We start from the raw sequence: 22,491 nt of genomic DNA, 5'->3' as shown, positions 1-22,491 counted from the left end.
CACACAGTACAACCCTATGACAGTACGTGCCACACAGTACAACCCTATGACAGTACGTGCCACACAGTACAACCCTATGACAGTACGTGCCACACAGTACAACCCTATGACAGTACGTGCCACACAGTACAACCCTATGACAGTACGTGCCACACAGTACAACCCTATGACAGTACGTGCCACAGTACAACCCTATGACAGTACGTGCCACACAGTACAACCCTATGACAGTACGTGCCACACAGTACAACCCTGACAGTACGTGCCACACAGTACAACCCTATGACTGTACGTGCCACACAGTACAACCCTATGACAGTACGTGCCACACAGTACAACCCTATGACAGTACGTGTCACACAGTACAACCCTATGACAGTACGTGCCACACAGTACAACCCTATGACAGTACGTGCCACACAGTACAACCCTATGACAGTACGTGCCACACCGTACAACCCTATGACAGTACGTGCCACACCGTACAACCCTATGACAGTACGTGCCACACCGTACAACCCTATGACAGTACGTGCCACACAGTACAACCCAATGACAGTACGCGCCACACCGTACAACCCAATGACAGTACGCGCCAGACAGTACAACCCTATGACAGTACGTGGCACACAGTACAACCCTATGACAGTATGTGGCACACAGTACAACCCTATGACAGTACGTGCCACACCGTACAACCCTATGACAGTACGTGCCACACCGTACAACCCTATGACAGTACGTGGCACACCGTACAACCCTATGACAGTATGTGAGCGATGAGAATCCATTTTGCATGAATATGTTCTCCATCTTTTACATATGTGGAAAAATGAATGAACCAGCTGGCAGGATGTAGGGAGTCTGTGTGTATATAAATCAAATGCTCCTAGCTGCAAGGCCAAGGTAGTAGCCCCCTCTCTTCCTTATCAGAGTCTGACATACAAGAGAGAGTTATGCTCCTTGTTAGTTTGGATGCGCTGCTAACGAATACTAACTTTGAGATAAGATGCTGCAGAGTCTTTTTAATTATTAGAAGTTTTTAACCATTAAAGACTAATTCTGTTAGTATGGTACAGAAGTATTTCCTTTTATGAGTAACCAATCAAATCATTAGTTTCGCTTTCCACCCCCTTGGTGGTGTGCCAGATTTGTCGCTTATCTATACTGTTATAAAATGTATACATTTATGGAATAAAAGTAGAGCAGTTGATTCAGCAAGTGTGTCTGTGTCAGCTCTCTCTGAGCGCTCATAAAACTTCAATTTGGAATCCTGACAATCATAGAGGTGGGGGTTTTGCCCTAACTAAATTGGCGCCTCAACGAGGGGCTCGACTAAAGGACACTTCATTGATCTCCTGACAACTTGGATAATCGGAACTGGGACGGACAGATATAACAGACAGCGCTGCAAGGTAAGAGAGACTTTATCTTACATTATATCTGTGCCTCCCTGACCGGTTGTCTGGCTCAAGGGATTGTTTAAGGAACGTATGTATAAAAGTCCTTTTACAGTCGAGTTCATATTGATAACGAACCTTGAAAGTTGAAAATACTTATGATTGTTGGGTTTAGTTTCTGATCATGAGTAACTTTGATTGGGATGTTTTTGGTCTGGCTTTAGGAGTCACGGTATACGTTTTGTTTGTTCTTTACTGTGTTTGGAAAATTGCAGAACATTATAGAAAGGGAAATCAAAGTCCTTGGACTCCGATGTCCGGTTTGTAGACTTGATTTGTATAATAAAGCTCAGTACAGAGTACACTAGGTGAATATAGTGAGGAAGCTCTGGGGAAACTGAGGGAAAACAGACGTTTCAGAATTTTTTTTACTTTCTATAGTTGTTCTGGTACAGTTGAAGAGCAATGGAGAATAATTTCAGTACACCCGAAAGTTATAAGACAGCCAAAATATTGGTGAAGGTCTGAAGAATGTGGACAGAGTGTTTGAGAAGGCAGGGATGAAGTATGGGAATCTTAACCTCGATGTCTGGAAAAAATTCAGTAGGACACATTGTGGTTTGATAAAGGATCATGGATGTGAAGAAGTGGTTGATATATGGATAAAAGTACATAGCTTGTGAGGTTGAAACTGAAGGATGGAGAGGAGAGGTAGTCACTATAGTATTGTATGTACTGATAAAGAAAGGAGGAAATTATTATTATTTTTTTTTTTTTAAAAGGACACCTCGTGTTGAGGTTATTATAGACCTGGTGGGTCCCCAAAGTGGTCTGTTCGTAAGTCCTGACTAGGTGAACCAGAAGGACTATCCGAGGGAGGAGGACCTCCGGGGAAGCCCAGCCGGCAAATTATGTAATTTAAGATTTGGGGTGTTAAACTGCCTTGTGATCCAGACCCAAATCCAGGGATTGGACCGAGACAGACCATGGGGACCATACCTCTGCGTCGGCAACGGGAAGCGCCCAAGGATACTGACAGTGGAGATCAACAGACCTCCACTGCCATTTTTACTCTCTGCTAGGAAATAGGCAACCCCGTAATGCTCGCAAAAAGTGAAGAAAAGGGCCCTCAACTTCATGTACCCGTATCCATAGGCAACAAAAAGGCAGTACCATTCCTGGTTGACACGGGGGCAGCCAAAACAGCAGTAGACCAGAGTTTCTTGCAGCCTCATCAGTTAACCCCTTGTTATGTACAGGCTGTGGGATTTACAGGAGAAACAGTTTTTGTCTGTGAATCTGAGCCAGTTAAACTAAAGATAAAAGACGGTACAGTTGTTACCTAATTGTTAGTTAAAGAAAACCTGCCAGAACCTCTTTTAGGGACTGATGTTTTGCAAGCACTGGGAGCCCACATACACTTTTACCCCGATGGCACTACCCGTGTAGATTTTGGGGCCCCAGAGGAAGTATTATGTCCCTTAATAGCGCCATTAGCCTTGCCTGAGATTGAACCATCAGTTAACCCTTGTAGACCAGGCCGTTCTTGAGGTGGTACCGAAGGATTTATGGGCAACATCAAAAACAGACATAGGAAACTCCCCGTGTCTCCAGTCACTGCAACTCAAGCCAGGATGTCAGCCCCCTCAAGTGAAGCAGTACCCCCTCAGCCATGCCCAGGAGATAGCAGTGGCCAGTCAAATTGATGCTTTTCGTGTGCTGAAGACAGTGAGACTTGCTGTGATGCAACTATATCTCTTAATTTTCCTACATCAGAACGGGTGTAAAGCCTCAAAGCAGAAGCTGCAGTTTTGTAAAAACAAGGTTGTATTTCTAGGACACTGTCTCTCCCATGGAGCTCGCCACCTAACCCCAGAAAGAAAGGAGGCTGTTGAAAGGATACAAGTGCCCAAAGGAGCACAAAGCCTACAGGTGTTTTTGGGGCTGGTGTCGCCCCTGGATTAGACATGCCTCCATGTTAATGCAGCCTCTGTATGATTGTCTGTCATCTGATCCATTTCACCTTACAGAAGAGGCAGTACAAATTTCCATACATTGAAGCTGTGCATAACCTCGGCCCCAGCCCTGGGTATTCCAAAATATGATGAGGAATTTAACCTGTTCTGTTCAGAAATGCAGGGTCACAGCACGGCTGTACTGACGCCAGCGGCGTACTTTTCAGCCAGATTAGATCCTGTCGCCAGAGGTGCCCCTTTTTGTGTCAGGGTGGTAGCGCCAGTGCAGGCAATGATAGAAAAAGCCTCTGAAATTGTGTTGGACTACCCAGTGATTGTACAAACACCTCATGACATACAGGGCAAAGTAAACACAGGATCAACCTAAGCATATTTCTATGGCCAAGCAACTCAGACTCCAATGTGCACTCCTCATGCAGCTAACATTTCTTTCAAAAGATGTACTACTCTGAATCCTGCTACTTTGTTACCAATCACAGATTCAGAAATGGGGGAAGGGGGCATAGACTGTACAAGCAGCCTCCTAAATAACATGATGGAATATGAACCCAATGACTGTGTACAATTAATGCAACAAGAAACGTCAGGATTTAATCATGTATATGAAAACCCCTTGATAACCCTGATTTTGAGTATTTTGTAGATGAAAGCAGGTTGATGGGAGAGGACGGCCGGTTCCACACTGGATATGCAGTGGTCACACAATATGAGGTAGGGATAGCTGAACCACTGCCACCTCACATGTCAGCGCAAGAGGCGGAGCTGAAGGCAATCACTGAGGCGTGTAAATCGGCCAAGGGGAAGAAGGTGAACATCTACAGGACTCAAGGTATGCTTTTGGTATTGCACATGACTATGGACCTATATGGCAGGCTAGAGACTTTCTAACATCAGCAGGCCAGCCAATTAAAGATAAAGACTCTGTACTTGAGCTTATGAACTCTCTGTTATTACCAGAGGAGGTCGCTATTATTAAGGTAAAGGCTCATACAAGATGTACCACGGTGGCAATGAACGAGCAGACAAGGCAGCCAAACAAGCTGCACTCCAGCCACTAAATGCTGACGCCACCCCGGTGAGAGCCTTGAGACCTGAGGACATTTCTGTAAGTACATTTCAAAGAATGCTCGAAAAAGACCCTCCTGAGGAAAAAGAACTTTGGGCAAAACAAGGGGCCAAATCTGATGAACATGGAATTTAGAGAAACGGGGACAAAATTTGTCTACCGCGCCCTCTATACCCAGCTATGGCTCAGGGGGCCCACTCGCTTAAAAAAAGGTGCCATGGTAAGTGTGGTTAATGCAGGGTGGATTGCTCTAGGTTTTCTACAGTAGCCTCTTGGTTTGGAGTCTTCACCGGTCAAGTGGTGAAGACTCCAAGCAAGCACACCCCCAGGCCACATTACCCATTCCAGAGACTGCAGATAGACTATATACAACTGCATAAGGTAGGAGTATAGGAATTTGTCCTTGTGTGTTGATCTCTTTTCAGGGTGGCCGGAAGCCTTCCCAGTAGCAAAGGCAAATGCAAAGAAGCTAGTCAGTGAACTGGTGTGCAGGTATGGTGTCCCTGAAGTTATTGAATCAGACAGGGGTTTCCACTTCACAGGAGAAGTAATGAGGGAAGTGATGCAGGCCATCCCCATTTGAGATTTTGTTTGGAAGTGCCCCCAGGATAGGATTGTATTTTCCATAACAATTGCAAATGAACTATGATAGCCTAACAAGCTACCCGTACATGCGGGCCCTCACAAAGAGGCTTGAGTACACCCATAAACAAGTGTTTGCTTCCCTTCCAGATCCAGATTTAGTAGAAGGAACACACCGTCTGCAACCAGGAGACTGGGTGGTGATAAAAAGACATGTGAGAAAAGGCCTGGATCCCAGATTTGATGGTCCTTTCCAAGTCCTGTTGACTACTCATACAGCAATAAAGGTTGAAGGAAAGCCTATCTGGATACACACTTCTCACTGCAAGAAAGTTCCGACGCCCAAGGATGAGGATCTGTCACGGATGTTCCCGGCAGGTACCAGGAGATCAGAGAGACTGGCAACTCGTGGGTTAAATTGACAAGTTCACTGTGGATCTTATTGTGTCTGTGTTTTGGTGAATGCCACACCCCTTGCTTCAGTTGTTGCTTGATGGTGATTTGCCTTTCCCATAAGTAGCCGCTTCTCACTCTTGGAGGTGCGGTTTATAGATTTTCTTCCTGCCTTCTAACTAGCTGGTCGGTTGTACTCTGTGGTGCTTCTGGAGTTACCAGTTTTCTACTTTCAGATAAGTCTTGTCTTTTCTTTGTTATATTCCCTGTTGTTTGTATCTGGGCCTGAGACAGATACTTCCATTCGTCCATCTGGGGAGGAATGGGTTGTCTCTGGTCCTAACCTCATTCCAGGGCTTTATAGGGATATAAGGGCCTAGGTATACGGCATATGAATATTCCTAACTTCAAGGTCCATTCATATTGATAGGTAGTTAGGGGCCGGATTAGGGTTGTTTAGGAGGTGACCTGTTCCTTCCCTAGTTTCCAGGCCCAATTACTTCCGTTACCCATTCTGTCCAGACCATGGACTTATGTATCCATGGACTTTATCACTGATCTACCTAATTTTTCAGGAAAGACAGTTATTCTGATGGTAGTTGATCGCTTTAGTAAAATGGTACATTTTATTGCATTACCAGGCCTACCTAATGCTAAAACCCTTGCACAGGTATTTGTTGACAACATTGTGAAACTCCATGGCATTCCCTCTGACGTGGTCTCAGATCGTGGGACTCAGTTTGTTTCCAGATTCTGGAAGGTGTTCTGTTCTCGTCTGGGAATTCAACTGTCCTTTTCTTCGGCTTTTCATCATCAGTCGAACGGACACACTGAGTGCACTAATCAGAGTCTGGAGACTTACTTGAGATGTTTTGTATCTGAGAACCAGGAGGAGTGGTCTTCCGTTTTGTCTTTGGCAGAGTTTGCCATAAACAATCGTAGTCAGGAGTCCACTTGTGAGTCTACGTTTTTGGGGGCCTATGGAATTCACCTGCAGTTTGGCACATTTTCTGGTTCTAATACTTCTGGTATCCCTGAGGAAGAACGTTTTTCATCATCATTGTCATCAATATGGCGAAAAATTCTAAATAACTTGAAAAATATAGGCAACAAATATAAACGTGTGGCTGACAGGAAACATATGAATGGTCCGGACCTAAGTGTGGATGATTTTGTGTGGCTGTCCACAAGAAACATTAAGTTGAAGGTAACTTCCTGGAAGTTGGGTCCAAGGTTTAATCGGCCGATATAAGATCACAGCCATTATTAATCCTGTAGATTTTCGTCTTGAGCTCCCTCAGGCCCTGAAAATTCATGTGTTCCATAGGTCTTTGTCGAAAAAATATGTGGAACCTTTACAGCCATCTTCCTTGCCACCTGCTCCGGTCATGGTGGACAGTAATTTGGAATTAGAGATTGCAAAAATAGTTGACTCTCGAGTTCTCCGTGGATCCCTTCAATATCTTGTCCACTGGAGAAGTTATGGACCGGAGGAGAGGATGTGGGTGCCGGCATCCGACATTAATGCCAATTTAGTGAATGCCTTTCATAGATCTCACCCGGATAAGGTCGGTCCTGGGTGCCCGGATGTCACCCATAGAAGGGGGGGGGGGGAATTACTGTCACGGACGTTCCCATGGCAGTTACCAGGAGATCAGAGAGACTGGCAACTCGTGGGTTAAATTGACAAGTTTACTGTGGATCTTATGGTGTCTGTGTTTTGGTGAATGCCACACCCCTTGCTTCAAGTGTTGCTTGTTGGTGATTTGCCTTTCCCATAAGTAGCCGCGGTTTATAGATTTTCTTCTTGCCTTCTAACTAGCTCGTCAGTTGTACTCTGTGGTGCTTCTGGAGTTGCCAGTTTTCTACTTTCAGATAAGTCTTGTCTTTTCTTATTGTTTTGTCTTTGTTATATTCCCTGTTGTTTGTATCTGGGCCTGAGACAGATACTTCCATTCGTCCATCTGGGGAGGAATGGGTTGTCTCTGGTCCTAACCTCATTCCAAGGCCTTATAGGGATATAAGGGCCTAGGTATACAGCATATGAATATTCCTACTTTCAAGGTCTATTCATATTGATAGGTAGTTAGGGCCCAGATTAGGGTTGTTTAGGAGGTGACCTGTTCCTTCCGTAGTTTCCAGGCCCAGTTACTGTTCCCCTTCCCTCCTGTGTTTAGTGTGGAGTTTTTCCCCCACACTAATTGTGACAGGATTGTCCTGCTGATGGCCGCCCTAATCCTGGGAACAACGGCCCTGTACCAACAACTGAAGGATAACTGGGACAATGCACTTATCCGACACCACCAGGTGCTGTTTAGAGGACTCAATGACACGGACAGTAAAATTAAAGACTGTTGGATCTGTATTTACAGTCCTGTTGCCTTTTAAATAACTTATTCATATGTCTTGTTGGCAGTTTGTCTCACAAAGAAGACCAGGGCCTGATGATCAAAAGTATAACTCCACTGCAGTCCCTCTCCCATAGCAGGGTGGTGGAGGCTCCCTGGTGGCAAGACAAACAATAACGCAAGTAGTGTTGATTGTAATAGTAGTATATGCGGGTATTAAGCTTATGTTTATGTGCACCAACAGGTTCTGTACCAAAAGGAGAAACTACCAGGATTATTGAGAGGTCTCGGGAACTGCATCAATACCTGGGAGGGAATCTGGCCTCCGGCTGGCAGTTGGACTTATCCCACCTGAAGTACCTCTGGGTTAAGATTTCAGTTCCAAGATATCTCAAAAAAGGGGAATTGTTAGGGATGAGAATCCATTTTGCATAAACATGTTCTCCATCTTGTACATATGTGGAAAAATTAATGAACCAACTGGCAGGATGTAGGGAGTCTGTGTATATAAATCAAATGCTCCTAGCTGCAAGGCCAAGGTAGTAGCCCCCTCGCTTCCTTATCAGAGTCTGACATACAAGAGAGAGTTATGCTCCTTGTTAGTTTGGATGCGCTGCTAACGAATACTAACTTTGAGATAAGATGCTGCAGAGTCTTTTTAATTATTAGAAATTTTTAACCATTAAAGACTAATTCTGTTAGTATGGTACAGAAGTATTGCCTTTTATGAGTAACCAATCAAATCATTAGTTTCGCTTTCCACCCCCTTGGTGGTGTGCCAGATTTGTCTGTTATCTATGCTGTTATAAAATGTATACATTTATGGAATAAAGTAGAGCAGTTGATTCAGCAAGTGTGTCTGTGTCAGCTCTCTCTGAGCGCTCATAAAACTTCAATTTGGAATCCTGACAATCACAGAGGTGGGGGTTTTGTCCTAACAAGTACGTGCCACACAGTACAACCCTATGACAGTACGTGCCATACCGTACAACCCTATGACAGTACGTGCCACACAGTACAACCCTATGACAGTACGTGCCACACAGTACAACCCTATGACAGTACGTGCCACACAGTACAACCCTATGACAGTACGTGCCACACAGTACAACCCTATGACAGTACGTGCCACACAGTACAACCCTATGACAGTACGTGCCACACAGTACAACCCTATGACAGTACGTGCCACACAGTACAACCCTATGACATTACGTGCCACACAGTACAACCCTATGACATTACGTGCCACACAGTACAACCCTATGACAGTACGTGCCACACAGTACAACCCTATGACAGTACGTGCCACACAGTACAACCCTATGACAGTACGTGCCACACAGTACAACCCTATGACATTACGTGCCACACAGTACAACCCTATGACATTACGTGCCACACAGTACAACCCTATGACAGTACGTGCCACACAGTACAACCCTATGACAGTACGTGCCACACAGTACAACCCTATGACAGTACGTGCCACACAGTACAACCCTATGACAGTACGTGCCACACAGTACCTTCTGTGCCAACTACAACACAACGCAGAACATACTGATGGGTCAATTTCATAGGAAGTTAATTAACCTTAGTGTATGGATCTGAGATCAGAAAATGAGGAAATCTAATGACTACACTCTGTATTCTTCTTTCTATCTTTTTGAACTGCCAGACTACAGAAGAGCATGTCTGCGTTCTGATGGGTGGGGGAGCCACACAGAACGACTCTGCAGGACGCATATGGCCCCCAGTTGTGCACCTCTAAACTAGATGAACTTACAAACACCCAAAATCATCAATGTGGGGGATGCTGAAAATACTTTAGGCAAGGATATATCAATAAGAAATTCGGGAGGTTGTAGCCACAGCCTTATGCCGGGGGCGCCCACAGGGTTTGATGCTGCAAGGAGACTTCAGTAAATAGTACCGTGATGTAATGACAGTACAGAACAGATTGCTCTAATTTGTGCAGCTGCTGAGCACCAAGACATGCTGGGAGATTTCAGCTCTGAAAACCGCATATTTGTGAATGCAGCTGTGTTCTAAGATAGAAGTTGTAATTCACGATCAGTACAAGGCCTCGTTCACATCGGGCTGCCTAATCCGGCACAAATGCTGGAAGAAACCTGGCATTTATGTCGGAACGAAGCCAAATCACGACCGAACCCAATTACAGTCAATGGGGATCCAGGGGTGAAGCAACAGGATCTCCTTAACGGAGATGTGAACGGGTCCTAAGTAATCCAATATATTTACAAACTTCAGCCTCAGGCACAAGACCGTATTTTCCATCTGTGTCCGATTTTTTGGTAAATTGCACATGGACGGACCCATTCATTTCTGTGAATTTGCCAAAAAAAAAACGGATCGCACACGGATGTCATTCCTTATAGAACATGTCCTGTTCTTGCCCGTACTAGGGACATTTTTAGTGATGAAAGTGAGAAAAATGCAGATTGCACACGCAAGGTGTCCACAATTTGCAGATCCGTGGTTTGCGGACCACAATACAGACACGGTTGTGCGCATGAGGCCTTACTCAACACCTTATGTAGATTAATTCTGTAAACTGAAGCTGGCAGTGGGTCCATCCTTAGACACCCCTACCTGCCAGCTGCGTAAAATAGGGCTGGTGCACCAGAACAAGAGGCACCCTCCTCAGCATCTCTTGGATCTGGTCACTAAGGGGGGGGGGGGTGTCTCGCATCCATATGGGTCGCCATCTTACCAAAACGCTTCCGTGTCCACCAGTGCGGCTCCTTGATGACAGAGAATTGGACGTTGGGGTGGAGGCGTAAGCGGTCGTAGACGTCAGTAGTGCCGCACTTGGGCTGCCCAATAATGTAAAAGTGAGGCAAACACCGCAACCTGTAGTAACGACCTTCTCTTAATGCAAGCCGCGACCAGAACCCTTGTCTCATCTTCTCAAATATGTTGTGCAATCGCTTGGCGTACAAGGAGTAGGCGTTGGTCCCATAGGGATCGCTGTTATTATTTCCATCGTACTTCTGGTACCAGCACGGGCTGCGGCACAAGTGGAGGAACTGATGCGGTATTACAGAGAATAGCTAGGGGTAGAGAACAAGAAATATGATGACAAAATATCCAAAGTTTACACCCTGCGGACAGACGAGACGGTCTGGCATAAATCATCCGCTCGTCTGGCAAGGCATTGACAATTCTATTCCTTTCTTAGCTATTCTAGGTACTGAGAAAGCTTAAAGGGGTTGTGCAGTTTTAGGAAAACATGGCTGCTTTCTTCCAAAAACAGTGCCACTCCTGTCCACAGGTTGTGTGTGGTTCTGCACTTCAATCCCATTCCCTTCAATGGAGATGTGGACACCCATAAATTGACCAGTTTGGGGGCGTCCCTAGGGGCAGGATGTATTTCTCCTTAATTTACCCCAACTACAATGTTGGCAAAGTATGTAGGTGGTAAATTCAGGGCATGTAAGTCCTGCCACAGGAATGCCCAAACTGCTGGAACAAGCCACTTCTAGATAGAGGAGTTAAAGGGGTCATTTCCATCTTGAACATTGGGGTCATATCACTAGGATATGCCCCCAATGTCTGATAGGTCGGATCCCACCTCTGGGACCCACACCTATACTTACAACTGAGCCCGCATAGTGCCGACAGGCTCACCAGCATGCACGGCAACCCTCCAATCATTTTAATGGGAGTGCCGAAAATAGCCAAGCGCTGGCTCGGCCATTTCCGTAAGCCCCATAACAGTGAATGGAGCGGTGGCGGGCTTGCATGGTGTAGTTCCTATTCATTTAAAAGGGACCTCCCAAAATAACAGAGCGTGCCGAATGCTATTCTTAGCACCTCCATAGAAATGGAGGGTGGCTTCGCGTACGCTGTGTGCCCTCCGACAATTTGCAGGCTCCGTTCTAAGGATAGGTGCAGGTCCCAGAGGTGGGTGCCTGCATCTATCAGACATTGGGGACATATCCTAGCGATTTTAGCAGCCCCTTTAACACAAGACCCACCCATTTTCTGCCCGAGGCAGCCTGAATTTTCCAGGACTGTCTCTGAAAATTGGCGGGACTGTTGTCACCTATGCGTGTGCAACCCCTTTTTATGACAACTATAATGTTGCCGACTGTCCCGAATTTGACGAGACTGTCTCTGGCAAATTCTCACTATCCCGTATCCCCAAGTATCTGTTAAGTGCTGTTCCTTTGTTATTCCTCCTGAATAATTGTTATTATTATAAGGAATGCCAGTATTAAGTCAGAAAAGCCGACAGGTCCTCTGTACCTCAACTCTGACGTAGCTACTCTTGCCTAGAGGACTATAGAGCCCCAAAATATGGGACTGTACTCCACACATTGCTCATTACCACAATTTAGAAACTCTCCTACCGTTAGGGACAGCTTCTGCACAGAGTTTGTAGATCTCGGGTGGACATATTTTGTGTTACATTATTCACAGCTCCCCTCCCCAAGGTCATGAAACATACAGGACCATAGGAGGTCCCATCATGGTTTTTAATCTCATGCACAAATATGATAATCACAATCTGACGAGCCATTCAACGGCTACAAAATGCTCAGCACTTCATCGGATTCATTATTCACGAGCACCGCGCTCGGTAATTGAACTGATGTTCGCAGCGCTCCCCTGATGGAGTTAATGAACACATCGCGGCGAGCGCTCCGCTGGCTTACGTGGGATGTCTGGCAGTGGAGCATTTTGTAGCAACTCAGGCCGGAGGACTCCCCACTTACATGAGGCTCATACTGCTCCAGTTCCGCTATAGTGGGAATCCGCCGTGATGTTAGATGAATCTCTCCTTTATCCAGATAGGAAGTCTCCAGGTTTGAGGTGGTGTAGGTGATGTTTATGGCACACCCCTTGATGGCTTGGGAAGCCTCCTTTGGTCTTTCTGTACCAGACTGGTTGGAGGCGAGAGTGAAGTCTCTTGAGAAGGATGCGGAAAGCACCTGGATCAGATCTGATCTCCCTCCAGAAAGTGCATACGATGCAACCACCAATCCAGTTATCATCAAGGCCACAAGCAAGCTGCACAAGGTCCTCCTGCCAGCGTTCTTCCCGAAGCTCCATGCGCTGCTCCTGGGCGGTGGCATTCCTATGGCTGGAGAGTCAGGACTTGGCACAACAGCTACGTCACTGCCTGGAGGTCACGTGGCATAGCGGTGGACACGGCAGGCGGTGGGTCTCTTCAAGCGTATGGACAGAGGACTATAAGCGTTACCAGATGTACGACAGATCCTCATTCTTCTCAAACGCCCTACAAGTAGAAACGAAAAAGCAGTGGTCAGGCATGTGGAAACACTTGGACATGGACCAACCCAGCACCACTTCCTCAATTCCAAGAAGGATGTTATTGTTATGTAGTAATAAATGACCAGGATTACAAATACCCTATAATGTGACTAATGTGCTTCAAAAGTTAAGGACAAATGGAAAATTTTTGTTTATCTTGCATTTAGGGTAATTAGTCTTAATCAACATTTTTCAATGTTTTTTATTCTAGAGCCTCATCCTCCAGTGTATCTGCAGACTATTGCTTTCTGCTTTACAGCGAATCCTTCAGGGAGCTGCTCTGACGGCTTAATATGTGGACTTTATCGTCAAACTCCCGACAGCTCATAAACAGCCATTTATAATGGTTTTCCAGGATTATCTAACTGTCCGTGGGGGCCCCTACACTCGGGACTCCCACCAATCAGCTGCTGGAGAAGGCACTGGAGCTCGCAGTACTGCCGCGGCCTTCTCGCAGCTATGTCTAGTCAAGTGACGTCACGTTCATTGGTCACATGGCCTAGGACTGTGATGGCCAACCTCTGGCACTCCAGCAGTGGTAAAACTACAACTCCCAAGATGCACACTTGCTTGGCTGTTCTCAGAACTCCACAGAAATGAATGGAGCATGCTGGGAGTTGTAATTTCACCACAGCTGGATTGCCGGAGGTTAGCCATCACTGGCCTAGGTGCAGCCCAGCCTCATTGAAGTGAATAGGGCTGAGCTGTGATACCAAGCACAGCCGCTGTACAATGTACGGCACTGTGCTTAGTGAGCTGAGAGAAGGCTGCGGCGCGAATACGAGGACCGGTGCCTTCTAAAAAAGCTGATCGGCGGGGATCCTGGGTGTCAGACCCTCACAGATCAGATACTGATAACCTATCCAGAGGAAAGTTCATCAGTTAAAAAAATCCCGGAAAACCCCTTTAAGGCTACTTTCACATTAGCGTTTTTCTTTTCCGGCATAGAGTTCCGTCACAGGGGCTCTATACCGGAAAAGAACTGATCAGGCATATCCCCATGCATTCTGAATGGAGAGTTAGGGCTCTTTCACACTTGCGTTGTCCGGATCCAGCGTGCACTCCATTTGCCGGAATTACACGCCGGATCCGGAAAAACGCAAGTGAACTGAAAGCATTTGAAGACGGATCAGTCTTCAAAATGCGTTCAGTGTTACTATGGCAGCCAGGACGCTATTAAAGTCCTGGTTGCCATAGTAGTAGTGGGGAGTGGGGGAGCAGTATACTTACCGTCTGTGCGGCTCCCGGGGCGCTCCAGAATGACGTCAGGGTGCCCCATGCGCATGGATGACGTGTCCATGCGATCACGTCATCCATGCGCGTGGGGCGCCCTGACGTCACTCTGAAGCGCCCGGGGAGCCGCACGGACGGTAAGTATACTGCTCCCCCGCTCCCCGCTACACTTTACCATGGCTGCCAGGACTTTAGCGTCTTGGCAGCCATGGTAACCATTCAGAAAAAGCTAAACGTCGGATCCGGCAATGCGCCGAAACGACGTTTAGCTTAAGGCCGGATCCGGATTAATGCCTTTCAATGGGCATTAATTTCAGATCCGGCCTTGCGGCAAGTGTTCAGGATTTTTGGCCGGAGCAAAAAGCGCAGCATGCTGCGGTATTTTCTCCGGCCAAAAAACGTTCCGGTCTGGAACTGAAGACATCCTGATGCATCCTGAACGGATTTCTCTCCATTCAGAATGCATTAGGATAAAACTGATCAGGATTCTTCCGGCATAGAGCCCCGACGACGGAACTCTATGCCGGAACACAACAACGCAAGTGTGAAAGAGCCCTAATCCGTTCAGGATCCATCAGGATGTCTTCAGTTCAGTCATTTTGACTGATCAGGCAAAAGAGAAAACCGTAGCATGCCTGAATGCCGGATCCAGCATTTTTTTCCATAGGAATGTATTAGTGCCGGAAAAATACCGGAATGCCAGATCAGTCCTTCCGGCCTGCGCATACCTTTAAAAATGAGAAAAAAAATAAATACCGGATCAGTTTTGCCTGATGACACCGGAAAAAACTGATCCGGTATTGCAATGCATTTTTCTGTCTGATCAGGCATTTTTCAGACTGATCAGGCAGGCAGTTCAGGCAACGGAACTGCCTGCCGGAATCAAACAACGCAAGTTTGAAAGTACCCTAAAAAGTCATATTCTTATCAGTTTGATAAGAATTTAGCCTGTATCGAGTCTTTATGAGCTGCCAGAAGTTCAGAGATAAGGTCCACACATCGAGCCCTCAGAGTAGCTCCCTGACGGATTTGGTATGCAGCTACACTGAAATTGAAAAAAAGATTTTTATCCCAAAATGAATAAAATGCAGTAACATTTTTTTTAAGGTGTCCATAGTATGTAAGGGTACTTTCACACTTGCGTTGTGAAGATCCGGCAGACAGTTCCATTGCCGGAACTGCCTGCCGGATCCGGAAATCTGTGTGCAAACGGATAGCATTTGTAGACAGATCAGGATGCGGAACTATCTAACAAATGCATTGAAACACTAGATCCATCTCTCCGGTGTAATTTTTTTGCATTTTTAAAGGTCTGCACATGAGCAGACCGGAAAACCGGATCCGTTTTGCCGGAACACTTGGTGCCGGATCCGGCATTAATGCATTTCAATGGAAAATAATGCCAGATCCGGCATTCCGGCAAGTGTTCCGGAATTTTGGACGGAGAAAATACTGCAGCATGCTGCAGTATTTTCTCTGGCCAAATACCGAAAGAGTGACTGAACTGAAGACATCCTGATGCATACTGAACGGATTTCTCTCTATTCAGAATGCATTAGGATAAAATGATCAGTTTTTTTCCGGTATTGAGCGCCTGTGACGGAACTCAATACCGGAAAACTTTAACACTAGTGTGAAAGTACCCTTAAGTCCAGTAGGATACAATCTATCATCTGCCCCACAAAGCCTCACCTGTAGATTGGTGCACAGGGAATAAAACGCCCCAGGAAACAGCGCCATCCATTGGATAGTGGCTTTGCCTGGTATTGCAGTTTAGCCCCATTCACTTGAATAGGACGGAGCTGCAGACCATGTGACCGGTGAATGTGATGTCACAGGCAGGGAGTCAGACCCCCACTGACCACATACTAATTGAAATTCTCTAAAGAATTTCTTTAAAAGGGCTTCTGGTTTTACGTAACTAATTAACTAGTATCTAAATAAATAAAAAAAGTTCAACTTTTAAAATATAATTTGCACGCCAATTCCTCATAAATTTCAAGATATTCACTTGCTGTCAGTTGTTTTCATTACCTTATGCAGTCCTGCTCTCAGAGGTGTCTACCACTGGTCTGTGAGCTAAACAGGCTGGACTCCGGACTGATACACTGTAGCAGACTACCAGCGGTTGGTGAAGTTCATGTATTTAGTTCAGAATGTTCTCATTCACTGACGGCAAACAAATATCTTGACAATGGTGAGGAACTGAAACATTTAGGCCTCTTTCACACTACAGTTTGTTTTTGTTTTTTCGTTTTGCGGGCCGTTTTTTGCGTTCCGTATACTCCGTATGCATTCAGGTGTTCCGTATCTCCGTTCCGTGCAAAGATAGAACATGTCATATATTTGGCCGCAAATCACGTTCCGTGGCTCCATTAATGTCAATGGGTCCGCAAAAGTAGAAATTACTTAGGCTACTTTCACACCTGCGTTAGGTGCGGATCCGTCTGGTATCTGCACAGACGGATCCGCACCTATAATGCAAACGCTTAGATCCGTTCAGAACGGATCCGTTTGCATTACCATGAACAAAAAAAATAATAATTTTTTTTTTTTTGTTCATGATAATGCAAACGGATCCGTTTTGACTTTACATTGAAAGTCAATGGGGGACGGATCCGTTTGAAAATTGAGCCATATTGTGTCAACTTCAAACGGATCCGTCCCCATTGACTTACATTGTAAGTCTGGACGGATCCGTTTGCCTCACCACGGCCAGGCGGACACCCGAACGCTGCAAGCTGCGTTCAGGGGTCCGCCTGCTGAGCGGAGCGGAGGACAAACGGTGCCAGACTGATGCATTCTGAGCGGATCCGCATCCACTCAGAATGCATTAGGGCTGGACGGATCAGTTCGGAGCCGCTTGTGAGAGCCTTCAAACGGAGCTCATAAGCGGAGCCCCGAACGCAAGTGTGAAAGTAGCCTTACCGGTAATTGGTTTTTCCAATAACCTCCACAACGGCACTGACAGGAGGGTGTCCCCGCCCCCAGGTCAGGAAAGAACGCAGGAGCACATGATTTAAGAGGCCTCCTCCCCCTTACCTATCCAGTCAGTAAGAGAGTACTCGGAATTGATGCAAAAAGGAAAAATTGTATTAAATATCAAATTACATAATTTCACAAAGAAAACATGATATAAGTAATATCATATAATATGAATCCACAAGGGAGGGAAAAAACTCTTGTGGAGGTTATTGGAAAAACCAATTACCGATAAGTAATTTCTACTTTTCCCCGGCACCTCCACAACGGCACTGACAGGAGGATTAACAGAGTAATCTTTTAGGGAGGGACAACAGCAGCAAGAATTCTGCGACCAAAGGATAAGTCTTGATTTTTTTGAATATCAAGTCTATAATGGTTGTAGAAGGTCATAGGGCTTGCCCATGTGGCCGCTTTGCAGATCTGGTCTAAGGAGACCAAGGCCGCCTCTGCCCAAGAGGATGACACGGCTCTTGTAAAAAGTGAGCCCTTATTCCTGTAGGCGGAAGGAGATCCTTCTTAATGTAAAGTTGTTGCAATGACCTCTCTAATCCATCTTGATATAGATGACTTGCTGGCCCAGTTTCCCTTGTTGGCCCCTTGATACTGAGGAAATAATTGGTCTGAAGGACTCTGGCTTTTAGATAAGCCAACACAGTCCTCCTAACATCCAGGTTGTGGAAGTTCTTCTCCTTTTCGGTAGTCGGTTGTGGACAAAATGAAGGCAAAGAGATTTCCTGGTCACAGTGAAATCTGGGAAGGAACGAAGGGCAATGCCTTAGGATTATACGGTCGGTTAGGTAAGGAGGTCTACAGGAAAAAGCTTGTATTTCTCCGATCCTTCTTGCAGTGGTTATTGCTACTAAGAAAACAGCTTTGTAGGTTAGTAGCTTTAAGGAAATATTGTCCACTGGTTCAAACGGATGTTCCATCAATACTGAGAGGACCAAGTTTAGATCCCATGGTGGGATTATGGAACGGACAGTAGGTAACTTTCTTGTGGCCCCTTTAATGAAGCGCTTAATAAGGGGTCAGTCAGCGAATTTTTTATCTAAGAAGGCGCTGAGGGCAGATATTTGCACCTTTAGAGTGGCGGGCAGCATAAGAGTTGAAATGACTTCATCTGACAATCCTTTCTTTTTTTAAATTGACCGTTCAACTTCCAGGCCGTCAGGTTTAGCTGTTTTAGTCCTGGATGATAAATCGGACCCTGATGGAGAAGGTCCGGGATCTGTGGCAAGGTCCAGAACAGTCCTGCAGATAGTTTGAGGAGCAGGGGAAACCAGGCCCTCCTTGGCCAAAATGGTGTAATGAAGATCACTTGACACCGTTCCTCCTGTATTTTCATAAGCGTCCTCGCTATCAGACTGAAAGGAGGAAACGCATAAAGAAGGGTGTTTGGCCAAGGTTGGGATAGGGCATCTATCCTAAGAGGCTGATCTTGCCAGGAGAGGGAGCAAAATTTTTCGGTCTGTCTGTTGTCCCTTGTGGGGAAAACCGGACTTAGATCTGTTCGCCACTTTTCGCAAATATTGTGGAAGATCTGGGGTTTTAGAGACCATTCCCCTTCCCTCAAGGTTGTTCGACTGAGGAAATCAGCTACCAAATTTTGTTCTCCTTTGACATTGCGGATAAGGACAGAAGTTTTCTCTTGGCCCAGAAAAATATATCGCGAGCTACGGCTGCTAAGGAGCAGCTTCTGGTTCCGCCCTGCTTGTTGAGGTGGGCAACAGGTGCATCTATTTTAGGTGTTTTGCCCCATAAATACGTCTCGGACTCTTCAAAAGGGGTATTTCCTTTTAAAAGAGTTGGTGCTGTCGTTCTTTTTTCCGGGTCTTTCCACTCTTTTGATATTAGAGACTTTATATTATTGTGGATTGGAAATACTCTTCTACGTCTTTCTCCCAGACCCTGAAACATATGGTCTTGTACTGAATGAGACTCTTTAACATCCTCAATGTGCATAGTTGCACGGATGGTTTTTAGGAGACCGTCAGCTTCTTCTGGGAGAAATAAGGGCCTGCCTGAGCCCTCATCAGACGAGGCTGAGTCGGATTCCGAAATCAACTCTCCCTCGTCAAGATCAAAAGGTAAGTCAGAGGTATGCGATCTTTGGGATGTGGATGGTCGTGGAGATTGGGAAGCAATTTTTAAGTCCACAGCCGTATTCACCTCCTCCTTAATAATCGTTCTTAGGGACTCAAGGAAGGAGGGCGACTCCTCAGAAACTACCTTTTCTGTGCATTTCTGGCACAAGGATTTTCTGCAAATGGCGCATTTTCTGCGTCTTGCTTCCCCACTGGCTGGCTTTGAAGTCATGGTCTCAGTGCTCTAAAAGAAAAAATAGAGGGCAATAGGACCATGAAGCCAACACTTGGTTTAGCCACCACCTCACCAGAGTGAAAAATTTCCCATAATCATGCCCAGACAGTGCTAATTAACAACAGGCAGTAATAGGAGGTTAGAAAAATCATCAAGGCTTACCGGGCTGGGGGCAGAGGCAGCGGGATCACCAGATCTCCTAGAAGGGTCATCCACTGGAGCGAGCATGGCCCTTGTGAGCGGTGAGCGTGGGCTGGATGTCCGGCTTCACTTCACAAATGCCGGCATTACAGCCCTGCTTTTACAGCACGCTCACCCCGGAAGTACCGAAGTTATCGCGAGATTCTCTTGTCCAAGGAGAATCTCGCCTGGTGACGTCACGAAATCCCACGCAATTTCCCCTTCTCAGGGTAAATCGCAAGCCTGGTGATGCCTGCACGCAGGTCTTACTCCGAGGGACGGTAAAGGGAGGCACACGTGTCCCCGGGAAACCAGTCCCCTGCACCAGCCCTCCCACCGCGTGGGGCACAAAGAGCGAGGCTGGCCGAGATTGAAAATTTCCCTGACACGGCAGGAGCGGCTCCTGTGTATCCCGAGGACAGGAAACAACGACTGGATAGGTAAGGGAGAGGAGGCCTTTTAAATCATGTCCTCCTGCGTTGTTTCCTGTCCTGGGGGCGGGGACACCCTCCTGTCAGTGCCGTTGTGGAGGTGCCGGGGGAAAAAAACGGAATGCATACGGAAATTGAAAATGTTATGCCCAGCCCAATTTGTTCTATGTAAATACTGTATATGCCATGCGGAAAAACTGAACCGAAACAAAAAACAGAACGGATCCGTGAAAAACGGACCGCAAAACACTGAAATAGCCATACGGTAGTGTAAAAGAAGCCTTAGGAAAGTTGACCTTTCATTTATTTATACGACGTGGTCACCAAATCAGAGTGGTGAGGGTCAAACTCTCGACCCCCCCGAGGTGGTGGCAATCGAGGATCGCTGCGGCCTCTTTATTCTTTACGGGCGCTCAGTGCTCAGAACACTCTACTTCTGAATTCATACAGTGCCAGCCACGTTGTGCCCCTCCATACAGTGCCAACGACAATGTGCCCCTCCATACAGTGCCAACGACAATGTGCCCCTCCATACAGTGCCAGGGACAGTATCGTACATGCACAGCCACGGCTCAGCTGGAAATGGGAACCAGGCATCCCATTCTTGGTATCTATATAGGCAAAACTTCGTGGCACTCTGCCGTCTGTTTGCCGCTGGAAGTCGGGTTCCCACCCCGTATAAACAATAATATAAGAACTCCAGCAATAGCGTTGCAAAAAAGGAATCTTTTAATAGACACGTGCGGCTGTTTACAATTCATGACGTTTCGGCCCTATATTGGCCTTCATCAGACTACAGCAAAAAAGGAAAGAAAGAAAAATGAAATAAATAATGCGATCACATCTTGTATGTACATATTTATAAAGTGTGCCAAGGCAAGTGACATGGAGTAGGACACACAGGTATTGGGCAATAATCAAGGTCCAGAGGGTTCTGTGGTCATGTCCTCCTGTCAGTCCGTGGACGGACATATCATCGGTGCAGGTATTGTAATTCAAATCCATCATCATTGGGAGCATGTTAAGGTATATAATGTTCAACTAAACAGAAGTCCATAAAGTGCTGAAAAGTCCATGGGTATCAGCAACGCAACAGGAGTGGAAAAAATGGTCTAGGTGGAGCTTAAATCAAAGTAAAATGTCCCTATATTGAGGATAGAACGCTGGTGTATAAAACCACTGGGGGTGAGAACAGTTGGCCGCAAATCCATGGATAGATAAAAGGGATTTGGGAGGGGGAAGGGGGGGAAAGAGAGAGAGAGCGTGCAGGGCAGGAAAAGAGATAATGAAAATGCATAGATATGTGGCTGGGTATCCAGGAAGGATTACATTGTCATTAGATACTAAACTAATATACACTGTTGGCATTATGCAATTGAATGATGTCCTACCTTCTGCCGCTTTGGGGTAGATATCCAGGATACAGGCGTCTGTGTGGATGTGCAATTGCACTGTCTGGGATGCGCCTCTGGTGTAGTCGGACGCGCGCCCTTATTTAAGAGAGCGCGTCCGGTGGTAAAGGGGATGGCGCATGCGCACTCAATTCCAGTGCGTGTCGCGCCTCGTTCCTGTTTCTGGATGAGATCCGGTGTGTCTGTGCCGATGCATCTCAAGCCTCGCTTGTGATGTTAGTGTTGCGCATGCGCAGATGATGTTAATGCGTACCAAGCCTCGCTCTGAACCCCGGCAGGAATATAGGGGATAGTTGGAACGTGTGGAATATTAATAGCTGGTACAGAGGGAAAGTACAAATAGGGAGATATAATGGAAAGACGACATGCTTACATAGGGGAAGGGTAAAGTGGGGAGATGAAATAAAAAGATATAGGAAACATGAGTACAGATAGATGATAATGTTATTAGAAATATGGACATACAGACATAAACCATATATAGGTAACATACCAAAAAGGATACTATACCATAACGTGAAAAGGATACTATGGATGACCCAATAATGTGAAGGGTGGTGTGACTAATGCATCTAAAGAGGAACAACAGAGAGCATGAGATTGTGGTGGAAAAAATATATCCACATACTATCACTTATATAGATATACAGATACACAAATGTAGACTATACGATATATAGTATATATGATATATATGATATAATGACCTAGGTGGACTGATCGTGGGAGGGTCTTTGGGTATGGTAAGAGCCGGAGTAAAATGTGTAGGGTGAGGGGAGGACGTCATGGATGCTGGCCGTTAGGTATCGTAATGTACTATCAAATAAGGCTGTGAATTTCATAGTCCCTATTTAACCCCTTG

At 46.0% G+C, this 22,491-nt stretch overlaps 1 protein-coding gene and 1 long non-coding RNA gene across 5 annotated transcripts in view; both read right to left on the bottom strand.

The window, feature by feature from the left end:
* The window catches only part of CHST15 (carbohydrate sulfotransferase 15), a 97,316-nt gene that overhangs the window by 17,193 nt on the left and 57,632 nt on the right, over positions 1–22,491 (bottom strand). For 3 of the 4 annotated variants that reach the window (XM_040436128.1, XM_040436131.1, XM_040436132.1), the window contains exons 2-3: positions 12,511–13,034; positions 10,503–10,842 (exon numbers count right to left, since the gene is read on the bottom strand). In XM_040436128.1, the coding sequence (XP_040292062.1) occupies positions 10,503–10,842; positions 12,511–12,870 (700 nt within the window). In that variant the 5' untranslated portion in view covers positions 12,871–13,034. Of the gene's footprint in view, positions 1–10,502; positions 10,843–12,510; positions 13,035–17,230; positions 17,265–22,491 lie in introns of those variants that run through there. The other variant, XM_040436129.1, reaches the window with a different exon arrangement.
* Positions 1,208–9,286, bottom strand: LOC121004061. The gene is made up of 3 exons (XR_005779652.1): positions 8,766–9,286; positions 4,104–4,105; positions 1,208–1,306 (listed from the first exon to the last, which is right to left on the bottom strand). It is a non-coding gene; the product is annotated as an uncharacterized LOC121004061 (long non-coding RNA).

Source organism: Bufo bufo, chromosome 6, assembly GCF_905171765.1.
Source record: "Bufo bufo chromosome 6, aBufBuf1.1, whole genome shotgun sequence".
In the NCBI taxonomy this organism is placed as follows: Eukaryota; Metazoa; Chordata; class Amphibia; order Anura; family Bufonidae; genus Bufo; species Bufo bufo.
The sequence above is the reverse complement of the archived record's forward strand: the minus strand, read 5'-3'. Positions and strand labels throughout refer to the sequence as shown.